The sequence below is a fragment of the Amphibalanus amphitrite genome, unplaced genomic scaffold, assembly GCF_019059575.1.
Source record: "Amphibalanus amphitrite isolate SeventyFive unplaced genomic scaffold, NRLGWU_Aamphi_draft 000176F_arrow, whole genome shotgun sequence".
NCBI classification, from domain to species: Eukaryota; Metazoa; Arthropoda; class Thecostraca; order Balanomorpha; family Balanidae; genus Amphibalanus; species Amphibalanus amphitrite.
This window is the reverse complement of record NW_024881671.1, coordinates 81,512-105,954: the sequence shown is the minus strand read 5'-3', so window position 1 is coordinate 105,954 and position 24,443 is coordinate 81,512. Positions and strand designations below refer to the sequence as shown.

Here is a 24,443-nt window from a genome sequence, read left to right as displayed (position 1 = left end):
CATTTGTACTACATTTAAAATAAACCAAGTACATGCATATTGCTACTTTTTGTGACCAATTGTAACTTTTTCATGACAGCACTGATGACAATCTTATCAACAAGCTCCAGCCACTTTAATTCAAAGAACAAACAGTACAGACAGATGCAGTGGCAGCAGGGCACTGCAGATTTTCATTTTGGTCCCATTCTTTCTGCAACGCCAGTAGGGCTAATGCTAAAATGCCAAAATCTATGGGGGGCACTGTACCCTGGTGCCACCCCCCCCCCCCCTGTTCTGCCGCCTATGGACAGATGTTAGGAAATCAAACCTGGAAGCCAAATAGGTCAGTTTTGTTAAAAATAATCCAGCAATCCACTTCTGCCAGGTATGAAATCCCAATCCAGAATGTTCATATGAGCTATTAGTATGTGCAACACAATTTCGATTTAGTAAGAATATCAACCAACCTCTAATACTTTCCTAATAAAATTACAAGTTCAAAAATGGCATCAACTTCTTCAGATTACCTACTTTTGGCCACTTTTGGCATCGTGCCACACGTGTGGTGCCATGCTGTGCTTTTGTTATGAGAGAGCCTCCCAAAAAATGACAAACGAAATTCACAGCTCACGTTTTGGTAATATGGTTTTATTACGTCATTATCGTTTGACCAATGAAAAATCTTAATTTGACCAAGCCCGTAATGATTCCAAAAGATTCCCCGTAATAGGCCCTTTTAACTAATGACGTAAGATATTGTTATTCTTTTGAAAAATGAATAAAATAAAGATGCAAGGCGCACACCGCTCAGGGCCATATAATACCGTTTCAGCTTACGTTTACGTCATTAAATTCAACGCTACAAAGATGATATTCACAAACAATCGTATCGTAAAATTATGTGAGGCAGAAAAAATGAACATTCTTTAAAAAAAAAGCTCCAAACTTTTGAACTTCCAGTTTGATTTTTTATTTATTTTCATAATACTCGAAGGTAGAACGCCTAGCTCATTTGTTATTTGAAATGACGTCACGAGTTCAATTTAGATACTGAATATTCATTTTACGGTAAATATCCAAGGCCATTACAATTGATATTTCGCTTCCCATCGCTTCCGCAGGCTGTTGAATATTTTTATGCTTTTGTTTATATCTCAGTTTATTTTATCAAATATTTCTTTCAATAGATTGAAATACCTTTACCTAACCACATCTTTTATTGTTTATCAATCAATTGTGGTAGCTGGAAACTGGAAAGCCTCATGGTTGTCTTATGCAAGATCAATGAGATTGTCTTATCAATATCATTATGTAGATTCTAACATGAATTGTGATGTGGTAGGTACCTAGTTATGTATTGTTCATTAGTCATTACTTTGACTTACCTCTATGTTAATTGTTAATGCAAACTTTTCTGTTGGTATGTGAACTGTGAACAATCTTCATGTCACTCAATTCTCTTAAGTTGTGACCATCATGACTCATGAGCCTCCTTTATTTTGTATTCTGTATAATGTAACTGGATGCCTTTACTAATATGGTCTTTGTATAATATTGTTTGTTTCTAACCATACTTTGGTATTCATAACTTCTTATGAAAGAAAGTTGTCAACATTTTGAGCACCTATGAGCTATGATCCCAATGGATCTCACGACAAAATTGAAGGGTCAGATCTATGATCCCAGTAGATCTCTCGACAAAATTGAGGGGTTGGATCTATGATCTGAATGGATCTCGGATCGGGATCCATGGGATCGGATCTCAGATCCATTTTTCCGGATCCAAGCACATGTCTGCCACTGTCCAACCAAATTCAGAATAGGACATTGGATAAAATGGGAATTCCAAAGGTTCAAGTTCCGACTTCCAATTGACACCACTAGTACTTTCTTATAAAATCCGTCTCGGCTGATATTTGACTGGCATCGTAACGTAGTTCGCTATTTACTGGTAATTACAAGCAGGGGCGGATCCAGGAAAACTCCAAGGGGAGGGTCATGAATCGAAGTGGTGCCCCTACCTATACCCAAAATTAAAAACTCAACGGATTTCGTCCACTTCATTTTGGTGGTGCCCCCATTTTCAGTTTTTTTTTTTATTTTTTATTTTTAGTCAGTATCTTAACTCTTAGCCACAACCACATTTACCAATTGTAAGCAAGTATATATGAATGTGCTATGTGTATATATGTTGTGGACGCTGAGTAGTGAGTACTTACCAGGAACGTTATCAGGTAAGCAAATCGTTGTCAGTCCGACGAACTTGACCCTGGCGTCTAAAGGGTCTGTCCTTGACACTTCAGGCTTGTCAGGGGCACCAAAGTCCTTCCAGGGACACCACAAACCTGTCAGGGGCACCTACGGCCTTGTAGGGGCGCCACAGGCCCGCCAGGGGCACCACAGGCCTGCCAGGAAGCAGGGGCACCACAGGTCTAGCAAGTATACACGACAGGCCTGTCAGGGGCACAACGGGCCTGTTGGGCCCATGAGCACCCCTAGGGGCAGGGGCACCACAGTCCTTCCAGGGGCACCGCAGGCCTGTGAGGGGCACCAGCGGCCTAGCAGGGGCACCAGTCAACACAGGCCTGCCAGGGGCACCACAGACCTGCCAGGGGCACCAGAGGCCTGCCAGGAGCACCACCGACCTCGCAGGGGTAACTTGGGCCTGTCAGGGCCCAGGGGCACCACGGGCCTGTCGAGAGGCACTTCAGGTTTTTCAGGGGCACCATAGTCCTCTCCGGGCGCAGGGGTAGCAGGGGCACCAGAGGCCTGCCAGGGGCACTACAGGCCTAGCAAGGGCACCACTGGTCTATCAGGGGCACCACGAGCCTGTCATAGCCAGGCATCTCAGGCTTGTCAAGGCCCAGGGGCACCACAGGTCTGTGAGGGGCACCAGCGACCTAGCAGGGGCACCAGTCAACACAGGTCTGCCAGGGGCGCCACAGACCTGCCAGGGGCACCACAGACCTGCCAGGGGCACCAGAGGTCTGCCAGGGGCACCACCGGCCTCGCAGGGGCACCTTGGGCCTGTCAGGGGCACCACGGGCCTGCCGAGGGGCACTTCAGACTTTTCAGGGGCACCAGTCCTCTCCGGGCGCAGGGGTACCAGCGGCCTAGCAAGGGCACCAGAGGTCTGTCAGGGGCACCAGCGGCCTAGAAAGGGCACCAGAGGCCTGCCAGGGGCACCACAGGCCTAACAAGGGCACCACGGGCCTGTCAGGGGCACTTCAGGCTTGTCAGGGCCCAGGGACACCACAGTCCTTCCAATGTATGTATGTATGTATGTATGTATGTATTTACGATCATGGGCGATCCACACATGGCGTGGCGATTACTGCCCAAGGGTACCGCAAGCCTGTCAGGGGCACCAGAGGCCTGCCAGGGGCACCACAGGCCTAGCAAGGGCACCACTGGCCTGTCAGGGGCACCTCAGGCTTGTCAGGGCCCAGGGGCACCACAGTCCTTCCAGGGGCATTACAAGCCTGTCAGGGGCACCAGAGACCTAGCAAGGGCACCACAGGCCAGCCATGAACACCACAGGCCTGCCAGGGGCACCACCGGCCTTGCAGGGGCGCCTCAGGCCTGTCAGGGGCACCACGTGCCTGCCGGGGACACTTCAGGCTTGTCAGGGGCGTTACAGTCCTGTCAGGGCCCAGGGGCACCAGGCCCGTGGTGTCCCTGCTAGGCCTGTGGTGCCCCTGGCGGTCCTGTGGTGCCCCTGTCAGGAGTAGGACTGTGATACCCCTGATAGGCCGGTGGTGCCCCTGGCAGGTCTTTGGGCCCCCGGGCCTCAAGGGGGGGGCCATGACCCATGTGACCCCCCCCCTTGGATCCGCCCCTGATTACAAGTTGCGCTAACCGTCCTTTCCAGCACCTTCACACGCTGCCAAATCTTAGCAGTCAGTTGTCGTCTAAATCGGTAATGCCTACCTATTACCTAACTGACGTAACAGGCAATTAATAGCACCGAGACCGTCTTAGCCAATCATACCGGCGATGGGACCATCTGGTTCGTCTGAGAACACTCAGCCTCGAGTATCGCGCGGTGTGACTCAGATCTAGAAGCCGTCTGGACCGACAGCCAATTACCGAAAAGCGAAAGTAACAGTAAACATCTGCGTTATTATCATTATTATCGAATTTCATACCATTATATGAATTTTAGCGGTCCGCCGTCGATCAGCAACCAGCATATAACTAATGCGACCGACCTGTGACTACCGTATTAGCGTCGCATCACTATTCACCACTGACCACTGACCACTGTGCGATGGTCCTACGACCGCCTTACGAAATTGCAAGGTGACTACCGTTAACCCGGCAGTTGCTGGGGTATTTCGCCGCCCACCGTTTGCTGGGGGGGGGGGCGTTAAACGCCCCCAGCCGATAACTCGAGAACCAATAGGCGCAGCGAAACGCACGAGGCGGCAAACGAAAGAACGCGACGAGACGCTTCAGATGAGTACTTTAAAGTTGAATTTTGAGGTCACAGGTCGGGTCAAGGTCAGGTCAAACACCTGAAAAAAACACCTTTCAGTAGCATGGACTTCAGGACTTCGCAATGGGCGCCTCTCGTCATAAACTCTGTCAAAACGGTGCACAATCCATCATAAAAGGCCTAAAAGAGTGTCAGCTCCATGTAGGGGTCAGTCAAGCATAGGTCAGGGTCAAGGTCAGGTCAACCGGGTAGGCAAATATCCCCGAAAATCAAAACTGATATTTGCAGCCTGTGACACATGTTTTATGGGTAATTTGGGGCGTAGAATACGATGGTGACTTTCATTTTATCATATGTGTACGTGTTTGGCTCAAAAAGTTCAATTTAAGAAATGCATGTATCATGGTCGTGAAGTAGTCACGAAAAATTGCCAAGATTCAGTTCAAGATTTTGGAAAAAGCGGAACGATAATCAATAATCGAAGATAGCCATTCGATTGTTCATGGTATTGGCAGTCTAATGGCGTTTACGGCATATCTGTATGTCTATTCTGTGATTTTATATTATTTTTTGAACATATGCCGTTTTTGGTCGAAAAGTCAGAAATCATGACGTCACTAAAACCTCGATATCTCAAAATTTTTCCGACCGATTTTTTTGAAACTTTGTCACAATACACTTCAATCAATTCCCTACAGGTACCCAAGGCGCGCCGTTTTTATGCTATGGCCCGGCGAAAAAAGTGGGGGCGTTTAACGCCCCCCCCCCCAGCAACTCGCGGGTTAACCCGCGCGGGGCTGGGGTCTCCAGCCGAACGCGCGGGGCTGGGGGGGGGGTAAATTTTACCCCCCCCCCCTGTTATCTCCCGAACTATTGGTCCGATTTGGAAAATTCAAACGCCAATCGAAAGATCTCATCACGAACAACTAAAAACATGTACTTAACCCGCGCCCTGGTGGGGTCTGTTTATAACGCGACCTGGTGGGGGGGGGGGCTATTTTTTGCCCCCCCTCGTATCTCCGAAACTACTGGACGGATCCGAAAAATTCAAACGGCGTTCGAAAGGCCTGTCAAATTTGTCGGGGGAAACCAAATTTTATTGACCTCCGGGTCACCGATGACGTCACAGGTCAGGTCAAAGATGAAATGTTTCACCGTTCACGGGTCTTCTAGGGAATGCGCTATAACACCGAGGAAAACGCATTTTGTCGGGAATCAGCGATAGGGCGTCAGTTGCCTAGTAGATATGTTGCTGTTAGAGGTCACTGGTCATACCAGGTCAGGTCACAGGTCAGGTCACCAAAGGTCACCAAGGGTCACCACATGAACCCAACTTTACTAAGGTTATGCGATGCATGTTTTATGGCCAGTTTTTCATTTCCAACTCAATGGTGTTGGTTATAAGACCATCAGGTACGGTTTAGGTCACTTTCTGGTGGAGGTCAGGTCAAGGTCAGGTCAAAAAAGGTCAAATTTCAAAGTTGATATTTTTGCATAAAATGGGTATTGATTCGATGCAGCTCGTCACGGGGAGTCTAATGGTGGTCTTTGTTTTGCGCTACGAGGTCTAGAATTGCAAAAAATTGAGTTTGAAAATTTGACGTCATCAATTTTGAACAGTTTTTTCGCTATAACTTGGCCAAAAAAAGAGGTATCGATCTCAAATTTGGTATGTAGATAGAAGGCGCTAAGGACTATCACATATATTCCGGTTTTTTTCGAAATCCAAAAAACTTTTTGGATTTTTTGGCTATTATATTCAAAAAATCTATTTTTTGATTTTTGGGGGTCAAAATCCAAAAATTTCAAAAATCCGAGATAGCAGTTTTGTAGCCCTGTCCATTCTACAGCTTTTATGTCTGTATCATTTTTCTGTATTTGCAAAGCTATAGGCCTGACAGCTCTTCCCGCGAAACCCTTTTTTGGGTCGAAAACGGCAGAACATGACGTCACTCTGACGTCATTTCCGGCCAACCTATCATAGCCTTTGGAAAAATTTTTGGTCACAATGTGTAAAATTGATGTCCGGGAGGGTACTGAAAGTTTAATGACGATCGGCGCAGTGGTTCTGGAGATATATCGAAAAGTCTTGAGGGGGGGCAAAAAATAGCCCCCCCCCCACCAGGTCGCGGGTTAATTTTAAGTTTGAGGTCAAGGTCAAGGTCAGGTCAAGGGTACAAATTGCAAGTTCCTACAGTATCGGCCTTGCACCGTAGTTGCCGAAGAATGGAGTCATGGACTGAGACTGATCGCCCAAAACGTGTTTTTAGGCTACCAAGACAATATTCGTTCCATACAATATCATTCAGAGGTCAAGGTCAAGGTCAGGTCAGGTCAGGTCACCAAAAACAAAATATTGAAAAGGGTATGTGCGACACATGTTTTATGGGTCATTTTACTCATAGAATTCAATAGGCACACTCAATAAGTGATATGGACCACCTCTGGATGAATTTCAGGTCGAGGTCAGGTCAACGGGTCAAGGTCAGGTCAAGTGAGGTCAAATTTTGAAAATGGTTGTTAAGGCCTAAAAAGGTGTCTATCTAATGCAGTTTTTCACGGCGAATCGAATGGTGCTATTTTTGTTTCTGTACGAGGTCTAGAACTTCCAAAAAAGTCATTTTTCAAAAATTTTGTGTGTCGTGACGTCATAAAATTTTGAATAACTCCCACATTTTTTAACCGATTCTTCTAAAACTTGGTATGTTAGTGCACATGGACCACTTCTCTGACATATATTCCGTTTTTTTTTTTCGATACACTGAAAATTTTGGATTTTATAATTATTTTCCCAAAAAGTCAGTTTTTTGAAAAAAAAAATTGGGCCAAAATCCAAATTTTCAAAAAACGGAGATAGCCATTTGATAGACGAAGTAGAATTACGTATATCCTTTTTTGTTACGTCTTGATTCCTTTAAAAATGAAGATGCTAGCGGCGTTTGAACTTTTGCCGTTTTTGAGGCGAAAATGGCGAACATGACGTCACTAAAACGTCAATTTCTCAAACATTTTCCGACGGATTTCGCTCCAATTTTCAGGGAACGTGTCAAATTGATGTAAGAAAAGGTACGGAAAGTTTGGCGGCGCTGCGCGCCGCCGTTTTTGAGATATTGCAAAAATTCGCGAGGGGGGTAAAATTTACCCCCCCCCCAGCCCCGCGCGGGTTAAACCCATAACCTCACATGTTTGCCTTATGTAACCTTCGTCTGACTCCACCTGACTGTCTTCCGGTCACTCGGGACCCCACATAACCGTACCAGCGTGTGACCTCACGCGACCGCTATACGACCTCACCCGACCGTTGTTGAAAATATCGGACCCGCAGGTGGCGTGACGGTGTTTGCGTTCACGGACGAAGCGTGGAGCCTGCTGCCGTACAGTCTGCGCCGGCAGCTGTCGGCCGACCCGGGCCGCCTGCGCCAGCTGCTGCTGCACCACGTCACGCCGCTGGCCGTGCCGCTGTCCGCCTTCAACGACAACATGGTGCTGAAGAGCGCCAGCCCCAGCGGCGCCACGCTGCGCATCAACATCTACCAGATGAGCCGCTACAGCAAGGTGGGTGAGAATGCGGCGATATATCGACACCTTTTTTTTAAACCCCACATTTGTTCTCCGGTGAATTTCAGACAAGTTGGTTAGAGACCTTCAAAAAAGGTACAATCACTCGATTTTTCTCAAGTTTGTCTGTCTTGGCAGATAAAGCAATACCAGAACAGGCCTACGAACACACATATTTTTGATAAGGATCGGACGATTGGACACTTTTAAAAGGTGATCTTTCGTGCCTCCCGGAAATTCACGGGAGAGCAGATGTGGAGTTTAAAAAAAGGTGTCGATATACGGTGTCTGACATGTAGGTCATGATCAACTTGCAAGTTGCATATGATAAACATCAGTTTGAGCCCACAATGAATAAAGCACTAGCCAAAGCTTAGAAATGAGACGTTGCAATTTGGGCGTCAATGGTTTGCTCCATTAATCACCTTACCTTTTGCGGCATTGCCAGCTCACTCTGCCGACCTATTGCAGAGAGTGGTGACGGTGAACGGCGCCCAGGTGCTGCGGAGTGACGCCAGCTCCTCCAGCGGCGGCGTGATCCACGTGCTGGACAAGGCGCTGGTCGCCGAGGCCGTGTTGGACGCCCTGCAGTACGTCTCGACCCAGCAGTGCGCCGACCTGGACTTCTCCGGTGAGAAGGATGGTGGCAGGACGGGCGAGGAGCGGCTGTTACATTTTAGTGACATATGATATAATCGTAGCTTTTACTTTTTAGTGTGGAATACAACCGTGGGCCTCCGAATGCTGTATTCAACGTCGCTGGTAATGCATAGCTTGGGATGGACACTCATGCTGGCGCTCTCCAATACGTTCTCTGCGCTGACGGCACTGTCGGTGTTTGCAGGTGTATCGAACATGCTCTCCAAGCTGGGGGTGTCACAGCTGCTGAGTCAGCAGGCGCCGCTGACCCTGTTCCTGCCGATATCAGCCGCCTTCTCCGACCCCAACTCGCTGATGGAGGACTTCAGCAACAGCACCAAAGTCATGCAAAGTATGCAGAAGAGCAGGACGTTTCTCGGGCTGACACCGTTCTACCTCAAAGGGTTTCAAACTTTTAGTGAATTTGTGCACTAGGTTTAGTTTTGTTTATTTAGTTTAGTAACGTTGATATATGATTTATTAACCGCAAGGTTTGAATTTTATATTCGCCAACTGCAGTTTCCTCGCTAGTGACTATGTTTTGTGAGATCACGCATAATACCGTGTTCACTGCAGCTGACGGTCTCTCTCTCTCTCTCTCTCTGTGTCGGCCAGACTCGCTGCTGTACCACATGGTTCCGGGGACGTTCTACAGCGCCGGACTGCGTGACGGACAGTGGCTGGAGACGCTGCTCGACGGACAGGAGCTCGAGCTTCAGGTTGTCACCGACGGATACACGCGTGAGTAGCACCATCGCAATGTGGCAGCGTGTTAATCGGGGCCTTAGGTGCGGACGTGCCGCACCCAGGAAGTGACGTGTCTCCGTTCGAGCTTAGATCGTACGTTTTTTCAACGCCGCTTACAATTCGCTGCGCCTTCAGTTATATGAGTCTGTCTTCTGCGGTTATAATTGACAAGTAAATATGTTGTCCACGCTTTGTTGCTTTCAACCTCATTTATTTCACCATCAGGCCAGGACCAGCCCGGAGGCACCCTATTCCCAGTCTTCGTCCCTTGGCTGGTATCCTGACTGTCCTGCTTCTACCCGACAGGTCGCATTTCTACAGTCAGCAAACAGGCTCAGGTGATACGCGCCGACATCCCGATCTCAAACGGCGTCATCCACATCGTCGACTTTGTGCTGCGGCCCGAGCGCAACCTCCAGCGCTGCGACGTCCGCCGCTAGGTGGCAGCACCGACCACCTTCTGGCCGCCAGCTGGCAGCATCAGCCACGCACGTGACCGCCAGGTGGCAGCTCAGGCGGTGATGATCAGGGAGGTGTTTGGAAATTGGAATGCGGTATTATGTTGGTAGCTCGGTATTTACTTTTGCGAGGCCTGGTGTTAACCTGGATGAAGCACTTCTTTCCAGCTCGAGAAGATGCAAATAAGTTTGTCGATCACTGCGAATGTGAACATAGTTACCTATAATACCTATTTGTACGCAATGCTCGTGTTGTGCGTGAAAACCTACTGCGTGGCCCGATCAAAACCAGTGTTGAATGGGTATGTGTGTCGCGAAAGCTGCTGTCGGTCCGAATGTGCTATGCCGCAAGGAGGAAGTGGACTTACCAGATGACAAGTCTTTCTAATGCTGCGTTGCTGTTAGTTGCAGTAGTTTATGCACATGCACAAACACGGTTTGCGCGTTATCACGTGCGGTAAATTACACTAACTAGGTCATGTGATCGTCAAACAAAACATGGAAAGGTACGCTGTCTTGGAATTTGGGTATCGTTCGAGATAGATAACCGAGTGTTATGTGTGAAAACGTTGATTTGCTCGTTACAATATACAGTTTTTATTGTTTAAAGCTGCGGTGTTTCGCCCGTATTTTGTCGTTGAAAAGAAAAAGTTTACTAAATGATCATTTTTTTATTTTTGAGAGAATCGAATAAGGGATTAGCATTTTGCTTTCACTTTCAACAAGTGGCTTGTGATTTTTACTGCCTGCCCTTTTGTCTCTGTTGGTTTGCTGCTTGCCGGCTCGTCCCCGTATTAACAATGGTTAATGAAATGACGTACCTAAGACAAACTAAATGGTCCCTGCTTTGCAGTTATAGGCCCTTGGTTCTGGTAGGCATGTCAGTTCGCCAGAGCTGGGCGCGTTCCTCGATTTTCGGTAGTGCGTTAGCGTTCCTGCGTTCCTCCGGCCGCGGTTAGTGCGTTCCTGGAATAGCGTTCCTCATTTTTTTTTTCGTTCGGTGCGTTAGCGTTCCTGCGTTCCTGCGTTCCTCCCTCAAAAATACCGCCGAACCACGCGGCGCGGGCCCAACCAAACACGGGGCGAATCGATCACAGAATACCCAGAATGGCGACGTGGGGCCAAAAAGCAACTCCTCGACATCTCTTTTCCGAATCGAATATCTGAAATACGTTTTACCAATATCATCCGTAGGGTTTTCAACAAAAATACGACCTGCTTAAAAAAACAATAGTTAAGTTAAAAGATGTATCTTAGTAAAAGTTATCATATTTACTTTACACATTTAATGCCTGAAACTGAATCGAATAGTAAACATCACCACTAAATTTTTTTTACACATTTAATGCCTGAAACCGAATCGAATAGTAAACATCACCACTAAATCTAAGCAAGCCTTCCTCGATTCGACCGACAACTGGCGCATCTACCGGCAAACACACGTACTCGAGATTCAAACATTTGACACAGAGGTCATTGGCAGCAATATAATTTTTCGGGTGGTTCCGCAAGAACGCAGGAACGCTTCAAAATTTCGGGTGGTGCGTTCCTCTTACTTGCGTTCCTTTGAAAAACTTTGCGTTCCTGCGTTCTTGCGTTCCTAAAAAGGGCGGTGCGTACGTACGGAAGAACGCAGGAACGCACTAAAGGAACGCACTTGCCTAGCTCTGCAGTTCGCATATTTACAGTTCATGGTTTTCAAATTTCAGAATGGCCGCTGTATTGGCAGTGGAATATTGTTTGACAAAAATGCTGTTATAAAATATAGCAGCAAAGTAACTGCTCAATATAGGCCTATCTAGCGCAGAAGCGACAATTGTGAGGGATCAAGATACACGTGCGTGCGCGCGTTGGTTGATATCGTTGATATTGATCAAGGATATTGATATTGGGGAAATTTGCAGAAGTGATCGTTTATATATTAGATCAATTAATTTGCTTGTATTTATTCTACGAGTCGACAGGTAAGAAGTGATTTATCCTTGATGTGTAGTTATCGTAGGCCCTAATTGTACTTTCTTCCTGCCTGTGCCAGCAGTTATCGCTCAGTCAGAGACAGGTCACTGTTGCTGTTGCCAAACGACTCCAATTCAGTTGGGGAAACTACGAGGTGAATGTCAAAAAATGGATTGGTCAATAAATTGACTTTTGATGACCATATATGAACATAAATGCAGCCCCACCACTAAGGGTGAAAAACGGTATAACAAGCCGGTACTTGCGGTATCGCGTCCACTTATTGGAGAGAAAAGGCTTCCATTTTTCACTAGGAATTAGTGTGATTTGATTAAATTCGGTGAATTGACTCGAAAATGGCGATAGGAAAACGGCTTTTCTGCAGGTTCTGGGCGGCACAATCAGCTGGCCATTCAATAAATGGATTGGTTTTATGAAAGAAAATTGTTAAAAGCTTAAATTTAATTACAATAAACAAAAATATTTAATTCTAAAATAATAACTTAACTACAATTAGAAAAACCATAAACAAAATAATAAAAATAATGACATTTTTAAACCACAGTACTGCTTACATTTTTTGGCGCGTCTGTTTCAATCCGCCATATTTGCCAATCACGGTTTGACCTTGCGTTGTAACTCTGCGATTTAGAGCCGCCAGTTAATTATGCACCGGGTGAGTGTAGGCCTTGTGTGGTTAAAAAACATTCTTATGCCTTATTTTTTCATTTGAATGCTAAAATTCATTGAAAAGATGAAGTTGTCTGATTTTATGACCATATATGGTCATCGCCCCGCCCACTCCAGCAGCTGATTGGCTAATTCAATTTTTGTTTGGCTCCTCGTAGTTTCCCCAACTGAATTCAGGTCGTAGCACACGTTTGATGTTTTAGCTGCCTATGCTATGGCCCATAGCAAGGCTATGTTAACTTCAGTAGTGGAACACCTTCAATTAAGGGGGGGCACTGCCGACTTTTGGTCCCATTCTTTCCATGCAACGCCCATAGGGCGAATGTTAAAATGCCAAAATCAAACAGGGCACGGTGCCCCACTGCAGGGAGGGCACTGCAGTGCCCTCCCCGTTCCGCCGGGCGCCGCCTATGATAAACTTGATATAAACACCCTATAGGTATCAGTGTAAAAAACATACAGGTATATTTATAGGTTTAGTGGACTAGGATAAGACAATGGTCAATTTGTTCGATTCCATGACGGTTTTTCGTCCAGCAGATTTTCGTCGGACAATTTTTCGTCCGCAGATTTTCGTCCGATTTTTTTCGTCTCGCATTTTTTCGTCTGTACATTTTTTCGTCTGTGCATTTTTTCGTCTGTACATTTTTTTGTCTGTACATTTTTTCGTCCGGACATTTTTTCGTTCGTATATTTTTTCGTTTGTGCGTTTTTTCGTCCGGACATTTTTTCGTCTACAATTTTAACGTAACCGAATCTAACCTAACCTAACCTAACCTAACCTTACCTAACCTTACCTATTGATGTTTGCCTACCGGGGGATAAGGAAGAAGTTACTTGCATGAATAGATTGCAAGCAATGGTAAGTCAAATATTTTTAGGTTAAGTGGTTATGCATCAGGCTTCAGGCCTTCGGCCTGAAGCCAGATACACAACCACTTAACCTAAAAATATTTGACTTACCATTGCCTGTAATCTCTCCTAAGGCATTGCCTTCGGCACTGCACTGCTTCGCCCCGAGTATTATTATGACGTCATTTGCCTCACAGTTGAATAGCATTGTAGTATGTTTTCACTCAACCTTGGGTGCACAGACGTAAAATTTATTGAACGAAAAAATGTCCGGACGAAAATATGTACAGACGAAAAAATATACGAACGAAAAAATGTCCGGACGAAAAAATGTACAGACGAAAAAATGTACGGACGAAAAAATGCACAGACGAAAAAATGTACAGACGAAAAAATGCGAGACGAAAAAAAGTCGGACGAAAATCTGCGGACGAAAAACTGTCCGACGAAAAAATGTCAGACGAAATTTTGTCCGGACACGATTTGTTCACTATTGTCCTCATCAGTCTTAGGGGCTAAGTAATAGTGATGTTAATTGAGCTCACACCAGTAGGGGAAACTGTGGTAAAATCTGCCATTTTTAGCAGCCTGTTATTTTGGTAAGTGTGTGGATGAAGTACATGCGACACCATCGTCCATCATACCCTATTATGGGCATATTTGGTTTCAACTCCCATAGGTACTAAACCGATCCTCCACCAAACTTCTCATTCAAACTTCTACCAGGTGAGAGATTCCCCAAATGAGAAATATCCCCATTTGAAAAAGCTGGTCAATAAATGTACTTTAGCCTGGAGAACTAAAGATATCACATCAAAAGGTATTAAAATGCTAAAATGGATGTTTCATCATCAAATCTGATTGCTGGAAATTGCTGAGACCCAGCAAAGTACAAGCTGCTCTAGGAACACAAACAGGCAGTGTCTTACTATCACATGACAGACTGTGACCAAGGCCATCTTTGGGAACCATTTATCATGTAAGATTATCTGCTTAAAATGAAATGTGCCTGCATTGCTGATTGCTATTTACCTACCTCTCAAACCCTATGACCTTCATTCATCGTTACATGTGCATCAACCCAAGGCCCTAAATACAAGGTTGCACGGACTTATTTCTACTAAACCTACCAGAATATAGTTTCACGGTTGATTATTTAAATAATAATTCAATCAAAATTTCTTTATTATTATCTCATGATCATTTATCAGCAATTTTATAAATCAACTTTCAATTTGCTTGCCTTTTACTAGCAAAATAACTTTTCTAGTATTGGGTCAACATAGTGGTGTAGCAGTAGGAACCACATCTGGCAAAACCCCAATACCTACATACAGGAGAAAAGCAGCCACCAGGCGTCGCTACAGTCGCAGCACAGATGTCGCGCGCGTCGCCAATCGCCAAACTACCGATTGCCATAAGGATGCATATGTACGGATATGTAACGGAAATTCGCCCTTAAGGATTATGCTTACATCCTTTGCTTATCAGGTCGATGGTTGGAAATTGGGAGGGTCTCGACTATTTTCGACCACGGATATGCCTTTATCACATGATGAGGAACATGCTGATAAGCGTTTTGTGTGTCATAACAGCACAAAAGTATTTTTAATCATTTTTCAAAAATAGCCGTTCTGCCGTATCTTTTAGTGCAAGGTGCCGTCGGTCATCCCCGACGTGACGTCACGCCGGGGATTTCCAGATTTTCCTACTAGACTTTGACGCCCCCTGCATCAACCAACCGCACCAGATTATGTTTGGTATTTAGTGATGGCTGGCGCTACTGATGGTTCATATCTATATGTATTTTTCTGTCAAAAATTAGTGTAAACATTATTTTGGCCTTATTCTTAACAAAAAAAGAAAAGATAATAGTGCAGAATGTGATGGCTTTGGAGTAAAATTTAATGACTTTATCTTCCAATGGCGATTTCCCTTTACAAGGATTTGTCTACTGTAAAACAGGAAGTTTTGAAATTCTGCTGTGCAAAGGCAAAAACTACTATGTTGGGTCAGGTCATGTGACATGTTGGGTCAGCTGGGGTTGGGTGAGCCAACATAGTAGTATTTGCCTTTGCATGGCAGAATTACTCACAGCACTATTCTAATTGTGAATCTGCCAGGCTTTTGATGCGCATTTGCTTCAATTAATGTGCAAATCATTTAACATGGAGCCGGACCCAAATCTGCTATAATTGGGTACGATATCAAATGCATACTCTTTTTTAGCAGGTCGTTATGCATTTTTGGCACATTTTTGATAAAGATAACTGATAACAGAATGCTAAAAAATGACAGATTTTACCACAGTTTCACTGACTCGGACGTAGTGCATCCCATTGTCATGCCACACTGATAATTTGTGACTGCTTTTTCCAGTCATGCCATTCTTCATAAGGAAGAAAACCACTTCAAAAGGCAAAACCAAGTCAAAGAAAGACAAAAAGAAGGTTATTTCAAAGGTAAATATATCGATAATTTATAATTCATTTTTCAGGTTGTATGTTTGGCCTTTTTTATCTTGGTTCCTGTACAATTTCCTCTTAAAAAAACGATTAAGTTCCGTGTTGTTGCCAATCATGAACTTGTTCCTAACTTTGCCTGTGATATTTGAGGCAATCATGAAATATTTTAGGTATTAGCAGTGTCGCTACGTGTCCTCTGGTATTTCACATGCCAACGACACTTATTTAGCAGGATGATAGACAAGGACTGTAGGAGAGCGATGGGTGGATTAGGATGGTGAGGAAGGCGCCAGTCGCTGCCCGATTCCAGCCTCTCGATGGCGAGACGGGACAGATCAACCGGTACTCCGGCGCCTCGATGGCGAGGTTAGCCGGAGCCGACTGGTCGCACCCCTGTCTGAGTGGAGACCCCGCACCCGAGGCACTGTGGCTGCCTCTCTCACACACCCCGGAAGAGGCCGTGTTATGAGTCCCGGATGAAAGGAAATGATCGGCTACTCGCACGCTGAGATGGCTCGCTTCTGTTTAATGTCGTGTTCCTTTGTCCCTTGGTCCAGCTCCATGCCACACAGTTCAGATAGTTTCACTTGATATATTGTGCTTCACCACCACACCTCAAGCAGCACACCGCACACCAACGCGTACGCAGTTGACCCGCCGAGCCTCTGGACCGAACTGAGCGCAATCACCGTACGCTGACCCGAGGTCACCTCGCCGGCGCCCCGAGGGCCAGAGCCCAACAACCAATCACCGGGCTGCTTACTATGGGTCAGCTCAGTGCCGGCCGGCCTAGCCCCAGGCGCCACCTGGTCGACCGGCCGCCACATGACCCGTTCGGTGGTCGGGCGGCTCCGGCCTGCAGCTGCCGGTACTAACAAGCTAAAAGAATAATTTCCTCCCCCTTATTTAAGTTGATGAAAATGAAGAGGTTGATGCTCGTAACCTTCAGTCCATTTTCGTCGTTTTATAAAAGAATAAGCTTTTTTAATGTGTAATTGTAATGCAGTAGTTAATTACAGGGCTGCGGAGTCGATGGATTTTCGGCGACTCCGACTCCGACTCCGACTCCGGCTTTCAAAAACCAGCTCCGACTCCGACTCCGGGCAGAATTGTCGACTCCGACCGACTCCAACTCCCGACTCCGACTCCGCAGAACTAGCAGGGCTGCGGAGTCGACAGATTTTCGGTGACTCCGACTCCGACTCCGGCTCGGATTTCTAAAATCGACTCCGACTCCGACTCCGACTCCGGTCAAAACTGTCGACTCCGACCGACTCCGACTCCGACTCCGCAGCCCTGGTTAATTACCAATCAAATTTAATTAGATTTGTATTGAAAATCGCCAAAAGACATACCCACTAACAGGCGAATTCAAAGTTCAATATGCAGTATTTTTATGTGATCACAATTCACAATTGTCAGGTTTTAACCAATTCCAATTAAAGGGATAATTCCAGGTAATTCCAGGTAGATTCCTAGCCACTATAGTCTCAGCTACTACCTTAATAGCTTCTCTGCGTTGCAGGAAAGATACCGCTCTCAGATGCTAACCGTGCGCGCTGTTTGTGCAGCGGGTCCGGACGGCGGCAGCGGAGGTTCCGGCAGCGAAGCGCGCGCGCCCGGCCGACGAAGACGATGAGGAGATCGACAGTGACGAGTTCGAGGATGAGCCGGCGCCGGCCGACGAGCCGGATCTCTCCGAGACCGAGCTGGAGACCGCGCAGGAGAAACGGCTCCGGCTGGCCAAACTCTACCTGGAGGAGATCAAACGACAGGGTGAGCTCAATGTGCGGTCTGAGAAATGGTCTCACTACAACAAATTTGATCAGCGTGTGTGCTTGTAATGAAATCATGCACGATGATGAAGTGATACATTTACTACCAGCCCTCGGTCCCAAATGAAGCACGCTGATAAATCAGTGGCTGACTGCCGCTAACCCCTATATCCAGTCTCTCGGTGCCGCAGAGGCGGGCTGACCCCGCACCCGCTGGTTCTGCGCCGCAGAGGCATATGGAATTTCGTTAAGTGATTGTCTGCTGACCGCTATACCCGCTCTCCCTCGGTACTGCAGAGACGGGGCTTTCCTTTGGTCAGTAACTACCTGCTGCTGACCGCTACACCCGCTCTCTGGGTACCGCAGAGACGGGGCTGTCCTTTGGTCAGTAACTACCTGCTGCTGACCCCGCACCCTCCCCCCGGGTGCCGCAGAGGCCGGTCGGGAGGAGGCCGAGGAGGTGGACCGCGCCGGCCGCTCGGTGGCCGACCGGCTGAGAGACGAGGTGCTGGAGCGCGCCGGCCGGCTGCAGCGGCCGCTGGCCGACAGCTGCGTCCAGCCGGCCGCCGAGCTGGTGCGCCGGCTCCGCTGCCGGCAGCTGCAGCTGCCCGTCACCTGCGCAGTGCTCGCTCCCGACGACAAGTTCCTCTACACCGGGTCCAAGGACTGCTCACTCATCAAATGTAAGTCGGGACTGTGTAAGCTGTAGCCTAGACACGAATAAATGATGTGGGGCTCGGATTACTGTAAACCCTTATTTGCATTTTGTATTGTTTTATGTACTTTTTAAAGAATTGACATCGGAGCACTATTTTATGACATTTAACAATATCTTATGTGTATTTGTTGAAAATATCGGGATTGTTATTTGATTCCCTCTCCTTTTATCTACAGGGTGTATGGAGACGTACAAACGATTACAGGTGGTGCCTGGCGGCCGAAAGGGCACAGAGAACACCCACATTGGCCACACCACCCACATCCTCTGTATGGCCATCTCCACAGACAATAAATACCTGGTAAGTGTTCACGCCGTCCCACCATGAGGGCTGATCAGTGATCATGTCACATTTCGTCCCATCAGCATAACCGGAGAGCAATTAGCAATGGGACTCAGATATACTGTGTGTTTTTCAAAAGGACATATAAATATATATCTCGAATTCAAAAAGGCCGTTTTTTTCTGTATCTCTTGCGACTTAGCCTGAATGGGCACCTCTCGCGTTACAGGTTAGCGGTGACCTGAGTCACCTGATTCAGCTGTGGGACCCGGCCAGTCTGACCCGGCTACACGTCTTCCGCGGCCACCGGGGCGCCGTGACGGGCCTGGCCTTCCAGCGGGGCACCCACCAGCTGTTCAGCGCCGCCGCCGACCGCATGGTCAAAGTCTGGAGCGTGCACGACCGCTCCTACATCGAGTCTCTGTGAGTGGCGCATACATCGCACGGGATTGCATACGGGTAATGAAAGATGATTGTAGGAATGTCCTTGTTTTGCTTGAATGAGTTGATATTTCTCTTCATCTTATCAATGTGGATTCTACTAGTATCTATAAGCTCTAGTATCTACTAGTATCTACTATCATTTTACTAGTATCTATAAGTCGTTCATTGGAATCGTTGAACTGAACTGTGTGAAGGCTCAAGTCATTTTTCATATCTCACGTTTACCTTTTGAAGCCGCTTTATGGACTTCTTCAGTGTCAGAATATTAGCGTTGCACGGTGTACCTACCTATGGGGCGTTCCACGACAAATCGACAAGTGCCCTGCACCCTCATATTTTATTTTTTGCTTAAAATTGGTCTAATGGGTTGTGATGGGCGGGGAAGCCAGCTGTGGCAAGGATTTTTTTTCTTCGAACAACGGTTTCCGAGATATAGCCTCCGGCAATTCCTGGATGTCGCGCTGCAGCCCTATGTTTGGCGGCCTATAACTCAAAAACTATTGGTTTTCTACGATAAAAACTTTATATGGTTCAACTCACAATCAACCAACAAACATTTTGGCTATCTCGGATTTTCAATTTTTGAAAATTTTGATTACGTGACCTTTTGACCTATTTTTCGAAGAGTGACCTTGATATTTTCCCCACTGAAAGTTGCAATTTTGTCTGATGACGATTAAAGCCTTATTAATTGTCATTCATTTGCGAAAATAAAAAAGTGGATATCGCCCTGCGTTGTTCTCAGGTCAGGTCATTTTTATGACCTGTCCATTATTACGAGCGGGAGCGACAGCGAGATCTCGAGAATAAAGCAAGATAGCGACAAGCGGTAAACGGTGTAGGGTACAAATGGATAAGGTCTATAATTTTTACTGAGGTCATTTTCAGGTCAGGTCAAAGATGACGTCACAGGAGCAAAAAGGAAGTCAAAATTGCGGCACTACATATATATGAAGTTTTTCTCGAATAACTTTCAAGGTATCCTAGCTAGGAACAAACTAATATCACCATCGTGATCCTCTCGTCGATCCGCATCGAAACATATGTATGTTGACCTCGAAAGGTCGAAAGGTCAAAAGTTGACCTTAGGTCACGTGACCTAAGGTCAACTTTTGACCTTTCGACCTTTCGAGGTCAACATACAATTACATATGTTTCGATGCGGATTGACGACAGGATCACGATGGTGCTATTAGTTTGTTCCTAGCTGGGATACCTTGGAAGTTATTCGAGAAAAACTTCATATATGTAGTGCCGCAATTTTGACTTCCTTTTTGCTCCTGTGACGTCATCTTTGACCTGACCTGAAAATGACCTCATTAAAAATTATAGACCTTATCCGTGTGTACCCTGCACCGTTTACCGCTCCTCGCTTTCTTGCTTTATTCTCGAGATCTGGCTGTCGCTCCCGCTCGTCACGTGACCTAAGGTCAACTTTTGACCTTTCGACCTTTCGAGGTCAACATACATATATTTCGATGCGGATCGACGAGAGGATCACGATGGTGCTATTAGTTTGTTCCTAGCTGGGATACCTTGAAAGTTATTCTAGAAAAACTTCATATATATGTAGTGCCGCAATTTTGACTTCCTTTTTGCTCCTGTGACGTCATCTTTGACCTGACCTGAAAATGACCTCAGTAAAAATTATAGACCTTATCCATTTGTACCCTGCACCGTTTACCGCTTGTCGCTATTTTGCTTTATTCTCGAGATCTCGCTGTCGCTCCCGCTCGTAATAATGGACAGGTCATAAAAATGACCTAACCTGAGGTCAACGCAGGGCGATATCCACTTTTTTATTTTCGCATATGAATGACAGTTGATAAGGCTTTAATCGTCATCAGACAAAATTGCAACTTTCAGTGGGGAAAATATCAAGGTCACTCTTCGAAAAATAGGTCAAAAGGTCACGTGATCAAAATTTTAAAAATTGAAAATCCGAGATAGCCAAAATGTTTGTTGGCTGATTGTGAGTTGAACCATATAAAGTTTTTATCGTAGAAAACCAATAGTTTCTGAGTTATAGGCCGCCAAACATAGGGCTGCAGCGCGACCTGCTGGAATTGCCCGAGGCTATATCTCGGAAACCGTTGTTCGAAGAAAAAAATCCTTGCCACAGCTGGCTTCCCCACCCATCACAACCCCTTACACCAGTTTTCAACGAAAAATAAAATATGAGGGTGCAAATTTAATCTTTTATTTGTCGATTTGTCGTGGAACGCCCCCTATGTCCGAACGTTCACGTATCTGCCGTTGTGCCGTCAGGTTCGGTCACCAGGACGCCATCACGGGCCTGGACGCGCTGAGCCGGGAGCGGGCGGTGAGCTGCGGCGGCCGTGACACATCGTGCCGCGTCTGGAAGCTGGTCGAGGAGTCGCAGCTGGTGTTCACCGGCCACCGCGACAGCATCGACTGCATCCGGCTCATCAACGAGGAGCACTGGGTCACCGGCGGACAGGACGGGTAAGAACGAGACAACCAGAACACAAATGATTTGTCGTCCCTTTGACATTTTAGCTCGTGTTTTTATCATCCCTTATACTCTGAGGGGCATATATATAAGTTTTCTTTTCGACAGCGTTCTTGTGTCATCATACACTGCTTGCAACAGCGGCCTTTCATTTAACTCCGTTCCGTTTCAGCATGGTGTGCCTGTGGGGAGTGAGCAAGAAGAAGCCGCTGTGCTGCGTGCCGCGGGCGCACGGTGTGGACCCGCAGAGCCGGCTGCCGCGCTGGGTGTCGGCCGTCTCGGCGCTCACCAACTCTGACCTGGTGGCCTCAGGCTCGTGGGATGGCCACGTGCGGCTGTGGCGGTGCGCGGCCGGCTTCACGGCGCTGACGGCGCTGATGGCGCTGCCGGCCGCCGGCTTCGTCAACTCGCTGACGTTCAGCGGCTCCGGGGATCGGCTGGTGGCCGGCTGCGGCCAGGAGCACCGGCTGGGCCGCTGGTGGCGGCTCAGGGAGGGCTCCAACCAGCTGCTGGTCTACCCGCTGACCACCGCCGCCCAGCAGCAGCACACAGACTCGTCCGACGACGACGGCTCGTAGCGCGCCGACGCAGTAGGAGCCGGTGCTGGAAAACGGATAGGGTTTACGGCACTCGTTTTACTGTACGGTGTCCAAGAAGCGTTTTTGTTACGCTACTTTGTCGATGAGTGCCCGGGCTGACCGTGTGTCACCGACCGTTGTTTTCCCGGACCTGGTGGTCTACCGACTGGTCACGGGAGGGCGGAGCTGGTGCTGGTTGCCGGCAATGGTTGGACGCGTCGGCTCCATCCGCTGCCGTCTGTTTACCGAAAGGTCTCCTTTGTGTTATGCGTAATACGAATGTGTCGGTGGGTAAGCGAAATATGAAAATGGCTGTAATACAGTGCACTATTCACAAAACGTTTTCAATGATTCTAGCCGTTTTTAGAGATAAGGCATATATATAAATTCGTGAGATAGGTAATTTCGACAATTTGTCAAAAAAATATCAAAGTCGGCAACCCATTAACCCGCGACCGCCTGGGGGGGGGGTCGGATCCGACCCCCCCCCCCTCCGTTTTTCTTGAATAACTCATGAACCACTTTCCCTATCTACTTGAAACTTGGCATACCTTCTCCCCCATCAATTTGACGTCTCCTGTGCAATTTTTAAGAAAAAAATTTCCAAAAAATTTTGAGATATATCGATTTTAGTGATGTAACTACATGGCGTTTTTAGTCAAAAAGTGGTAAATGTTTAAAAAATCGCCAAAAATCAGGGTTTAAAGCAAATTGCAAATTAAGGACATGAAAAGACGCAGCTCAACGAGTTCCTTAAAATGGCTATCTCGGGTTTTCCATAAAGTGCGTTTTTCACCCCTAAAAATTAAAAAAACTATATTTTTTGGAAAACAGCTAATAAAATCCAAAATTTTGGGAATTTTCAAAAAACCGGAGTATATGTTGTAGAGCTCTATTAGAACATTAGATGCCCCAAATTTCAACTTTCTATCTTGATTTTTGACCCCCAAATTGTAAAAAATAGCTCCAACATGCATAGGGCATGGTGACGTCATAAGCATTTTCGTTATTTAGAGGCACTTCTGAACATCACATGTGAAAACAAATGGCACCACTAGATTCCTGGGACAAAGCTCGTCTAGAAAAGTGCATTTTTATGTCAAAAATAAAAAGTTGAAAAATTGACCTTTTTTCTCAGCCCTCGTATAGTATAAACGATTTTTTATGCTTTCAATGCAAACTTATCACCAGCACAGTGACTTGGGGTCACATATAACCACTACCATCGGATTCGGCGTGAAAATATAAGCCATAAAACGTGTGTCGCACGCCCATGTAGCAGAAATTGAAAACCGTGACCTTTCGTGACCTGACCTGACCTTGACCCGTACTTAGTATGACCCCTATACGCACATGGTACCTTCACTAGGCCTTTGAGGTCATTCTTGGTGAGTTTCGAGCAGCAGCTATCGATTCCGCTGTCCGTAAGCCTAATCATGCAAAACCCCTGAATTTGACCTTTGACCTGACCTTGACCCGAAAGTTGACCTCAATCTTAAAATCTTAAGAGTGCTTTGGGAAGGTCTCGTAGAGACCTTTCGAACGCCGCCTCGCGGGGCTCGATACGACCATTGGTTCTCGAGATAACAGGGGGGGGGGGGTCGGATCCGACCCCCCCCCCAGGCTGTCGTGGGTACGGAAATAGCCCAGGCGGTGCCGGGTTAATGCCGGAATTTTAATTTTTGATTCTTATGTTGTCCTTAACAAATGTTAGCCACACGGGTTCCAGCAAGAAAACTGTGCAAGCTTAAAAAAATTGTTCCATCGGTTCTCAAGTTATAAGCATGGGTCATAAATGCCCCAACCGGCATTAGTATAGTCACAAATCAGGAGTAATCACGAAAACAGATTTAGCTAGATACCTTATTATGTATACTGTATAGCGGTCTCAGCCGCCGGCACAGAGGGGGGGGGGTTGATGCACCCCCCTAAGGTTTTTCGCGAATAACTCGCGTAAAAAGCGGCCGATCGCGACGAAACTTTCAGTACCCACGCATTGATCAATTTTACACCTACCCTGAAAATTTCATGACCCTGACCCAAATGACCTTTGACCTGTGACCTCTTTTCCGAGACCATGTTTGGCCGGAATCGCGATTCCGCGTATGTCGGCTCGCATTAGCCGCGCGTTTGCAAGCTTTTCGTGGTTTCAAACGTTCAAACATGTGATTTGATGTTGCTCCTATACATTAGGGTGGGTGTCAAGGTCACCTGAAGGTCAGGTCAGGTCATTGACCTTTGGTGACCTCGGGTGACCTCGGTTCACTTTTTCGAGTTTTACATGTTTCTAGGCTAGTTTTTGGAGCTGAATTCGAATTTAGCAACCATTTGAACTTTTACGAAGTAGTTTTGGTGCCTTCGTAACATGTTACCAAGCTGTCAGAGGC

At 46.6% G+C, this 24,443-nt stretch overlaps 2 protein-coding genes across 2 annotated transcripts; both read left to right on the top strand.

The window, feature by feature from the left end:
* Positions 1-1,263: 1,263 nt before the first annotated feature.
* Positions 1,264-10,441, top strand: LOC122383913 (periostin-like). Its single transcript, XM_043370784.1, has 6 exons — positions 1,264-1,320; positions 7,746-7,975; positions 8,450-8,609; positions 8,823-8,969; positions 9,233-9,358; positions 9,671-10,441. The coding sequence occupies exons 2-6, from the start codon at positions 7,901-7,903 to the stop codon at positions 9,802-9,804; spliced, it is 642 nt and encodes a 213-aa protein (XP_043226719.1). The 5' UTR covers positions 1,264-1,320; positions 7,746-7,900; the 3' UTR covers positions 9,805-10,441.
* Positions 10,442-11,722: 1,281 nt separating this feature from the next.
* Positions 11,723-22,387, top strand: LOC122383891 (U3 small nucleolar RNA-interacting protein 2-like). Its single transcript, XM_043370737.1, has 8 exons — positions 11,723-11,786; positions 15,700-15,782; positions 17,357-17,561; positions 17,995-18,243; positions 18,455-18,579; positions 18,791-18,984; positions 21,274-21,471; positions 21,651-22,387. Exons 2-8 carry the CDS (start codon positions 15,702-15,704, stop codon positions 22,054-22,056), a joined length of 1,458 nt encoding a protein of 485 aa, XP_043226672.1. The 5' UTR covers positions 11,723-11,786; positions 15,700-15,701; the 3' UTR covers positions 22,057-22,387.
* The last annotated feature ends 2,056 nt before the right edge of the window (positions 22,388-24,443 follow it).